General features: G+C 36.9%; 1 protein-coding gene across 3 annotated transcripts in view; it reads right to left on the bottom strand.

Annotated features, from left to right (window-relative positions):
- Window positions 1-10,808, bottom strand: part of LOC145692290 (stAR-related lipid transfer protein 7, mitochondrial) — a 61,383-nt gene that overhangs the window by 14,820 nt on the left and 35,755 nt on the right. For all 3 annotated transcript variants that reach the window (XM_081767590.1, XM_081767589.1, XM_081767592.1), the window contains 3 exons: window positions 9,866-10,048; window positions 5,936-6,020; window positions 2,293-2,471 (listed from right to left, as the gene is read on the bottom strand). In XM_081767590.1, coding sequence (XP_081623716.1) covers window positions 2,302-2,471; window positions 5,936-6,020; window positions 9,866-10,048 — 438 coding nt within the window. In that variant the 3' untranslated portion in view covers window positions 2,293-2,301. The remainder of the gene's footprint in view (window positions 1-2,292; window positions 2,472-5,935; window positions 6,021-9,865; window positions 10,049-10,808) is intronic.

Genomic DNA, 10,808 nt, shown 5'->3' with positions numbered 1-10,808 from the left:
AACCGGGTGAAACTATGAATGGAGAACGTTATCGACGACAATTAATGCGTTTGAAGCAAGCTCTGGCCAGAACACGACCAGAATGGGAGAACAGACATGATAAACTTATTGTTCAACATGATAACGCTCGCCCACATGTCGCAAAACCGGTCAAAACCTATTTAGAAAATGTCGGATGGGAAGTTTTACCCCACCCGCCGTATTCACCAGACGTTGCTCCTTCGGACTACTACTTGTTCGATTGCATGAACAACGATTTGATTGGACAGCGGTTTACTTCTTCAGAAGATATCGAAACATGGGTCTCTGACTGGATCGCTTCCAAGGATGAGGACTTCTTTCGCCACGGAATCCGTACATTGCCTGACAGATGGGCGAAAGTGGTGGCTAGCGATGGACAATATTTTTCTTAAGGTATTTATCTATTTTGTGTTTGTACTACAGCTTCAATGTGTGCGTACCAACCGCACGAATTAATTCCTAGACCAAATAGTAGAATTAGAAAAGATCGTATATTAAATTATTTTATTATACGTAGAATGATCAGGCTTCATTATTATCACCATTAAATCCGCTACTGATTATTTGTATAAAATGGTATTCAAGTCTGTATCCGGAAGATTATTGCTAAAGCATTGCACAGCTACAGTATCACAAAAATGTGGAAGTACGCTCTGACAGATATACTGACAAACGTACGCTCTGACGAATATATTGAAAAACATAACATAACTTAATTATGTGCTAGAAGCTAGAGTAGGCCTACTAATCTCTAAGAAATGAAACACGGATGATTAAAAAGAAATGACATAGAGAAGAAAAAAAATGTCGATAGCTCAGAAGTTAAAATAAAGTTAAATATCCTCTACAATTGCCCCCAAATACTACGTACTGTATGTTTACTTTAATTCATAAAACATGTGCTCCATCCATCATGATGGTGAATTCCAGAGCGAAATATGGTATTTAGGTCATAAGATCTTATTTAACTTTAGAGTATACTATAAGAAAGCTATTTAAACAGAAAAATCATGAAAATGAAAAAAGACAAAATTTCCAAAATTCTCGTTTTTTTTTTCTGAAAAAAGTCGGCTTTTTATGTGCAAAAAACCATCCATTCAAAAAACCGACTTTTTTGCATCTCTAATTGCCATTGGGCATTTTAAAGTTGTCGCAAAGAAGAACCACTACAGATTTTTAATTATTGCATTCTACCTTACATGGCAAACTGAATTTGTTATCTATAATAACTTTCTGTTTTTAGGCATTATACAAGGACTCTGAGGATATTTCTAACTACCGCCTACCTACAAAAATTTCCTACATATAGATGTTTATCAAGTGGAATGATTTGGCTAATGTTGCTGATGTATTTCTAGAGAACTCTTGATTTAATTCAGAAGCAAGTCTATCTATACTTTATGACAGGCTGGGGGTCTTTTTTTATTTTTTTTTTTTAAATATGATTTGTATGTCTAATTTATGTTTTACCTTCTTTGGTATGTCGTTCAATGTACACTTTATATGATTGGAATAATGTTTGTTTATAATCTGATACAATTTTGTGCATTGGAAATTGTAAATTTTCCATATTGTTCGTAATTTCTTGATGCAAACAATAAAAATACATTATTATTATTATTATTATTATTATTATTAGTCAAAAGCAAAAACTTCAGAAATTTCGTATGCAGAGTTTGAAACACAAGAAATACTCAACTTAGAAAATTGATTTTTTAAATTTTATTTTAACAAGACCATTGTGGATATTAATATATGGAAAATGATGTCAAAGAGCTAAAAACTGTTCTACCAAATTTAAGTTACCGGGTAAAATTTTTAAGTATTTCTTCTATGCATATAGATCAATATTGAAAATGGCATATGAATAGCAAGGGGACACCGTAGCCTAGTGGTTAGAGCGTTGGACTCATGTCAGCATGGTCCCAGGTTCGATTTCCGGTCGGTGCTTCCCCAATCTTCGGCATCCATCCAGTGTCATGAGGAAAAACTCACATGGATGAAAGATGTGACAGCCACTAAGTGTAGAAAGCTCCCGATACGCCGGTTAGCGATAGGACGACGCGTTCCTCGCTAGGTTGGACGTAGTTCCACCAATCGCTAACAGATGGCGTGGAGAGGCTCAGACCCATAGATCGGGCCGTTACGCCAAGTGGTTTGATTTTATATGAATAGCAAATGTTTTATTATGAACATTTCCACCACACGTGGACGTAAAACATCAACATAAGATTTATTTTTCTTGTGTAGACCATGTATTAGGATACTTACCTAGTTTCGTCACGCATAAAATGGACATCCGTGGAATTGTTGTAAGTAAATGTTTCCCGGCGAAGGTTCTGTAGGAGGAGGAGGATTCGGAGGTAGTTCGGTAATCAACGGAATCCTCTTTTTCTTAACTCCTATATGCTTTGCGGCCTCTCTCAATCGCTGACAAAATTTTGGAAGGCCTAGAAACCAATAAATTGAGAAAATTATTTAATTGTTTATGCCAAAATAAGTTCTCTATCTTCAAAAGATTTGTGGAAGAAATAAGGATCAATTTTAATAACTTCACAAATTTCTCAACAATGTAGACCTATGGACAATGTGTTACTCCAAGAATTATTGAATTTCTTGTTTTTGATAAGTAAAGACACTTTTAAATATTCAGAGTAAAAAGAGTGTAAAAATGACTCGGGAATCAAACCGAGTCTCTGGCTTACCTTGCTAGTGTGCTAACCACTACGCTACGAGCCCTCTCAGAAGATGCACCTGCCTCAAGAATGAATCTTGCTGTTCAAAGAGGGCTGGGTAGCATAGTGGCTAGCACACTGACACGGAGGCTCATTCCTAACGGGTTTGCATCAACGCAATGCAAAATTTGCGTTATAGTTTGCAATATTCTCGTTGCAGTTATAAATTACTTATTGTATTATTTGTGTTGCTTCCAATACGTTAATTTTGTGAAGACTGTTATGGAATGACGGACCTACCCCAGTTCGATTGCTGGTTCACTTTTTCTCTATTTCAATACTACTTTAACTCGATCTGTGGTTAATGAAAGTCAAATCTCATTTTCCCATATATTGAGAACACTTGTTAAATGTAGAAAAAACAACATTATTTCCTACATTAAATGTAGGAAAACAAGTGTGACTCTGCCATTGACTCCAACACAATCAAGTAATGTTTTGATTTTCTTTCAGCTTTACATATCATGTGTATACTCTACATAGATTAATCAAGAAGAGTTTCTACGTTAAATCAAAACCGATTCTCCGCACCGGAAGCAAGCTCACAGAGTCAGTCAGCTCACAGAGGCCTTACAATCGGGCAAGACTGGTAACAAAACAATAATGTAAGTCAGAATTAATATGTTCACTTTTGATTTGCGATAAGTATTTACGATACGGAGATAGCAGTTATCTGTGCTGAACTATTAATCGAAAGGAGATGGTATACAGGGAACTCTACTATGTTATTGACATGTTATACCAATTGCATTTATTTTTAATTTTATTCGTATATCTAACTTCTGGTAAAATAAATAAATAAATAACGGACATTTTTAAACACTAAATCCCCTACAGATGTTTATTTTCTCCTATACATATCTAATTCAACATCTAAAGTATGAGCATTGAGTACCTCAACAACCAAACACAATAGTTGTATGTTGAGGTACCGTTCATGTGCTCTAAATAACCTAACATCAATTTGAAATGCACCATCAATCAGAGTAAGAATCTGTAACTGATCTGGGGAAGGACTGGGTAGCACAATATTTAGGATATTGGCGCTATAAGACGGAGACATATTGCCTTATCTGCGATAAGCAAACACTAATAAACAGCTAAAGCTTTACAAATACTTTTACATGGTGATCACTATATACACTAACTCTCAACTTCGAGATGCCAATATAAAGACAATCTAAGACGCTACTATTTACACGCACTATATACAATTTTAAATATTTCACTTCACTTCAGCTGCTTTGTTTTTTTCTAACCAACAGAGAAATTGCTTCAACTTGAAGCATATGTACAAATCTGAAAAACTGCGCAACCTATACAATTGTATCATATCAACTAGATGTAAGCACCTATCGTTGCCGGGTCTTAACTCAGAACCTGGACGATAATAATAATAATAATAATAATAATAATAATAATAATAATAAAAAAAACCCTACTTGTTCCATTTTTCGGATATTTAATGTATGCTGTTATATAAGTCCGCATAACCAATATTTAATGTTGGTTGCATAAATGTAAGGCGTTCGTAGAAACCACGAGAACCGTGCGTACATTTTGACCCCTCTGACCCGAAAATCGACAAAACAGTTTCGTACGCTAATACATCTAATGAAGAGCTAATTGCGTACAAAATTTGTTAGCTGTAGGTGACTCCTTCCTATTTGAAAGGCTGATGACAGACAAACACACATACACATTATTTTACTATTATTAAAGATTGGCAAACTCGAATTAAACTTTATACTTGGGTCACGTCCAGTAAAAATCTGCCCTGTGTTTGACGTAACGTAAGTAGGCGAGGAACATAGTATTTTGGAAATTCAAATCAAGTCAGCTGGCTGCTTTCCTAGTCGTTTAGGGACAAGGAGTCGAATTCACACCGAAAAATGTACAACTGAAAAACATGGTATATAAAATTTATGGAGGAAACTTCAAAACGTTGAAAATGACTTATTGTGCGACATTTTAAGGACGTGAAATATCTAAAATGACTACATACAACGTTCTCTATATTTTGAGGATAATGCATCAGGACAAACGAGAGAAAGTTCACGAAGAAAAGCGATCAAATTAAGCCAACGACATTTGAGTGTAACAATGTTAAGTGCAATTTGAGAACGATGCTCCAATTTACATACACGTGGAGATCAAAATGTTTGGTGAATCCAAAAGTTATACACACACAAAACGATTCATGGGAATAAAAACACCAAGTTTTGGAAGAAAGAAAAAAATCCAAAATGTACACAACAGCAGATGTCAGCTGCACAAATTTGATGTGGTCATCATTACACGAAATTCTCCAAACAACCCCGAAAACACGGGGTAGCGTTGGTTTTTGCTTCAGATACACTAGCATAACTCCAAGCGATTAAAATAAATAAATAAATAAATAAAATGAAGTTCGAAGCAAAAATATTGGTTTGGGTTGCTATTGGTCCAGAAGGAATATCCAGTGTACTGATTCGGAAATCTGGTTTTGTCACCAATACCCACACGTACTTAAAGGATTATGTTCAGGTTAGATTAATTCCTTGTATATAAAAGCACTATTTGAATTACGATTATGCATTCTGGCTGGATTTCGCTACTTCACAATGCAAAGATCGAACTTGAACACTTGTATTACCAAAAGAAGGAGAAAGAAGACAATTCTCCAACGTCCACGAAGCCAGGCCGAACGAAAATTTTTGGGCTAGATTAAAACAAAGAATCTACGCTAATAACTGGATAGCATATACTACAGACCAACTCATCACACATCTCAAGTATTGCCTCAAGAAAGTTCCACCTGACGATGTACAGAGCTTAGCAGCAAACGCTATTTGCCGACTCGATCGTATTCGCCGTCAAGGAGTTTTTAAATTTGCATAATATGTTGTAAGCTTCTTTGCATATTACATACTTCGTTTCTGTTTTCGTTTGTGTAACTTTCAATAAATTAACTTTCGTCGAGTTTGTTAATAAGGTCAATTTTTAGTGGACACGCCTTAAATATTAAAGCATACGCTTCCCTCTTTAAAAGAATAATAAAAAAATATCGATTATTATTCAAGTTGACAACAAACCTGCAAACATATACCTGTTAATCAATTCAATGTTATCTATCGAGCTCCTAAGACTTTGCACGTAAAATATAATTACAGGACACAGCATACAACAGGCGTACTTACCACTCATGGCAACCCATCCCGAAACAGATGATGGAATTGACATTCCGGGATTATCAAAGTAAGTCAACACAAACTCAATTCCAGGCTGAAAAACAAAGAGAAAAACTCGATGGAACAATGATTTCCAATTAAACATTTTATTTAAACTTAAAAAAGTGTTTTCCTTGATGCCACACAGAATTTAAGAAATTTCAATAATTTTGACTTCCTCAATTATGAAATTCTTGAGGGTAACCCGCCATCTCTTTAGTTTTAGAAGTGTCACCTTGAGAACTTGACTGATTTTCTGCCATTTCGCTTACGTATCAATCGATTTTGATGAAAAGCTACAGAAGGCTGTTTCATTCTTATGGTAGCAATTAGCAGTCGCCACCAGAGGCGCTAGTTTCGCGTCAGCAACGTGACGCATGCAGTGTGGAGTAACCAGACACTTGTGTACAAGCCGTGCAGAGGAGAGACGTGTGTGAGCAGAATGCCGCCGAAAATCGACCCTTTTTGGGTGGGCTACAAAGTAGCACTTTCTGATATAGGCTACAGCTATAGCCGAATAAGAACAGTGCAAGAAAGGTTTCACAGTGTCTGATAAGGGAATTAATACAGCCATCCATCGCAATGCAAACCCAGAGCAAACTATTGCCATGCGTCGTCAAAAGGGGCAAAAGAAGCAGCCGTCTCCACAACGCAGTCAAGACGTCATTGCCAACGTCCGCCGGTTTGTGACCCAGGATAATCCACCCACCCAACATGCCATAGCGAAGCGTGTTGGACGGTCAACTGCAACTGTACACCGAATCATACGCGACAATTTGGGACTCAGAAGTGCACACAAGCGGCGGGTCCATGTTCTGAAGCCAACGCACATCGCAGAACGGCGGGTGGCATGCAAAAGGCTGTATGAAGGTTACCTGGCAGGTGACAAATGGCGCTATGTGATCACCTTAGATGGAGCATGGGTCTATTTGACAGGATCCCAGCAGATGCGTGCAATTTACTACCGCCGCAGTGATGGAATCGATCTTGCGAAGTGGGAAAACCTGCAAGGAGAGTTTTCCAAAGGGATTTATGGTAGCGACGGGTTTCTGTGCAAAAGGAAAGCTTCCAATACACCGGGTGTCATCAAATGTCAAGGTAAATGCAGCGTATTATATCGAGCATGTACTGGAACCCATCTATCGCCAACATGCCCCGGCTTTGTATGGCAATGACACTGACAGAGTGTTCACCCACCACGACAAGGCCAGCAGCCATACTGCCAAACCAACGGTGGCCTACATTACACGTATGAAACAGGAGACAGGTGTAAAGGCTATCCCATTTCGAGACATCCCCGTCAAGTCACCAGATGCATACCCTATGGACTTCTGTGCTTTTGGCTTCCTCAAACGGAACATCAATAAGCGTCGTCCGACCACACTTGGTGGCCTTTGGAAAGTGTGCAAGGAGGAGTGGGCGAAATTGGATCAGACAGTGCTCAATAGAGGTCTCCTTCAGTGGAAACTACGATTTCGTGCAATCGTTCACCAACGGGGCTCTTACATCGAACATGATCGCTGGTGGAAACGGGGTTTTACGCCCTAGGGCACGGGTCTGTACTTCACTACCATAAGGCTGAAACAGCCTTCTGTATATACAAGTTTACAGAATTTAAAGAAATATATTATTATAATCGTGTTATAACAGAAAGGACGATCAAACCAATGGTATCACATATGCACGGCAAATAAATGCTACACTAATATTTTAAACGTCAGAACTATGAATATTCATTAAAGCTATTTCATTGATCATGGGTGCCCACAAAGTTGGTTGGCTGGTTGGACTGAATTGGAGTTTAGTATCCCTTTCAACACCGAGGTTATAGACATGGATCTACAATTTACATGAGTACATGACGAATAAAGGCATGGAGCAAACTCTGAGTTGGCTAGAAATCTGCTAAAAGCAATCCACGTTCTGCAAAACCAGCAATAGCAGAACAGCGCGGAATGTTGAACATGAACCGACTGCATATATCAATAAGGATCGGCGAATAACAGCCAGAACCAGATGAGTTCATAATTTCAAGAACCAAAGTGTGAAATGTTGACGGAAGATCTTCGCACAAAACATGTCGCAGTGAAATTCTTTCGCGGATACTGCAGCGAGAGCAAAAGGAACATCGTGCTGCAGTTTTTAATGAACTGGTTCAGACGTTTACTTAATTAATCACGATGAAATGTGGCTTTACGGCTACAATCCTAAAAGAAAGGCTCACTCGTTCCAATGGAAGTGTTCTCATTCACCAGGTCTGAAAAATGTGCGAAGAACTTGAAATTCACATGCATGTTCTTTTTGACTAGAAAGGCCTTGTTCATTATGAGCACGCTACTCCAGGTCAAACAATTACTAAGGCATCAATATTCTTCGCCGATTTCGAAACACAATACGACGGAAACGGTCGCAGCTTTGAGCAACTAATAATTAGCAATTTTATTACGAAAATGCACCAGCCCATTTATTACATCTCGTGCAGAGGTTTTTGGTGAAACATCATATCGCGCAGGTAACTCAGTTATCATCTGTGTGCTTGGATGTTATATGTATCTAAGAACTTTTTTGACATAAAACTTTTTTAAAAAATTAAAATTTCAACCCCTTGAAACTTTGTTCTTACTTGTTGGAAATAGTCAAATCATGAACATAGTATCCAACACTATGGTACGAGGCACACTAAAGCACTTCCGATATAAATTGTCACATCCGTCTCTCTTGCGTAGTATTATTGTGATCTCCAAAATTTGGATGTTTACGAATGTTCGTGATACTGTACCGTTGTTAGATTGTAACACTGAATGATAAATGTGGTATTGTAAGTTTTCGTTTAATACGTAATTTGACATATGTAATAACATGACGCAGCGTCACTTGAATCAAACAATGCCCCCTTGTCAATATTTGTATGTTACAAAATTTCTTCGATTTTTATCAATTACATTAAAAGTTCGTTTCAATATAAATTGTTCATCCTATATATCGAGACATACTTTTATTTATCTTAATGAATTTTAATGGAGTATACACTATTATTGTAGTGCGTACGTTGTAACACTTATTTTACATATGGCTTCTAGTTGGTTCTTCAGTTATCAATACTTACACACAAACGTATGCTAGGCCACACAACAAATTTCGATTCACTCATAAATCGACGTGTACGATGAATATGGCTTGTTACTAATTCGATCCTTTTAAGTGCATTTTTTTTTTAAAGTGATCATATGATTATTACCAAACGCTCGCGCTACAGACCGAGTTTTCTTACTTTCCAACTATTACGGAAGCAGCTGGTATATCAATCTAATTGGACAACATACACAGCAAAAAAGATTTCGCACTTTGAAAGAGTAAAGATGAAGTTATGGTCAACTGTGATAGATTGTGCATTTTTTGAGGAAGTGACAAAATTTGCTCCGCAAGTTTCATCAAGACTACAATTCGCTTTACATTCAGACTTTGAGAATTAGCTTTTAAATGATAATTGTCGTTTCAATGGATAAGATGAAAAAGATGCATTTTTTATATGTTGCTCCCTTTAACCCAGCCTTCGAAACCTGTATTTTTGAAATAGCTGTTCTAAATGAAAACATTTAACTACATTATTCTGACGGTCTATCGTCAGTTTATGTACTACTTTCTTCATGAAATATGCAGAATATTACCTGTCACGAAGTTTCCACAAAAGAGTCCTAAAGTTATTTATACAAAATATTAACTCTTAAATTAGAAGATATCTGCAATCAGATTTCAAAATTTTCGGCAACAAAATATTATATTTCTAGCAATTAAAAGGTAACTTAACATTTTCACACTCTTAGCTTCGGACTAGAATTAAATCATTATCTAATTTGGAGAACAAGCGTCATAACAAGACATATCAACTGAATATTTTACCTGATTAAATTCCACGAACGGCTTAACAATCATATAGGACCAGTAGTCTTTCACTCGATGATTTTCTGGTTTCTCTGGGACACATGGGTGTTCCACACCCTCATTAACAATTGCTATCACTTTCCTTTTCTGATCAACAAGATAGCGACGATTGAATACATAATCTCTGTTTGCAAACATGTGCTGAAAAAAAATAACAAGTGCTCTTACTCATACACAGTATTACGGACTAACTACCTATGTACTGTATTACAGGTTAATTTCCATCTAATACCAGAACGAGATTTTAAAAAAAAATATCTTTCAGCATAATATAGCATTCTATTTAGTAACTAGCAGAAGTGCTAGTTCTTCGCACGAAAAGAATAAAATTTACGGAACATATTTCGAAAATATACAGTACCGCTCAAAAGTTTTCGAACACTCCGGATTTCTGTAAGCATCCCTACTGTGATCCTACTATTTTGGCACGAGAACTTTACCGCTGGCATGCGATGTACTCCTACCTATAGCATCAAATTTGACGACAGTTGAATCGAGGTCTGAGAGGTACTGCAGATGATAGGTCAAATCATAATAATTAAAATTGAAACCAAAAAAGACAATATGATATAGTTATTGGATAGTATAAACAAAAGTGTAGAAGGTGAGGCAGAATATTAGTTTGGAAAGTGTAGACGTAAAGGGTCACTGTAGCGACAAAAATTTGAAAGAGAAAGTAGCTTTCCAAATTTTGCAGTTCCTTATAGCTTGTTGATATAGCTAACTTTTAAAACGCCAAAAATACCATACTTTGAAAAGTGCTTACGATGATTTCGTATGCTCCATTGTAGCTCGTTGAAACAGCAACGACGAGCATTACATACAAACTTCGACTGAGTGAAAATTGCGCAGAGAAGGATGTATATTGACGGTCGTAAACAATTTTCAAAAAATGGCGTTT

The sequence above is a fragment of the Thermobia domestica genome, chromosome 1 (genome assembly GCF_964235325.1).
Source record: "Thermobia domestica chromosome 1, izTheDome1.hap1.1, whole genome shotgun sequence".
NCBI classification, from domain to species: Eukaryota; Metazoa; Arthropoda; class Insecta; order Zygentoma; family Lepismatidae; genus Thermobia; species Thermobia domestica.
This window is presented reverse-complemented; position numbering and strand designations above follow the sequence as displayed.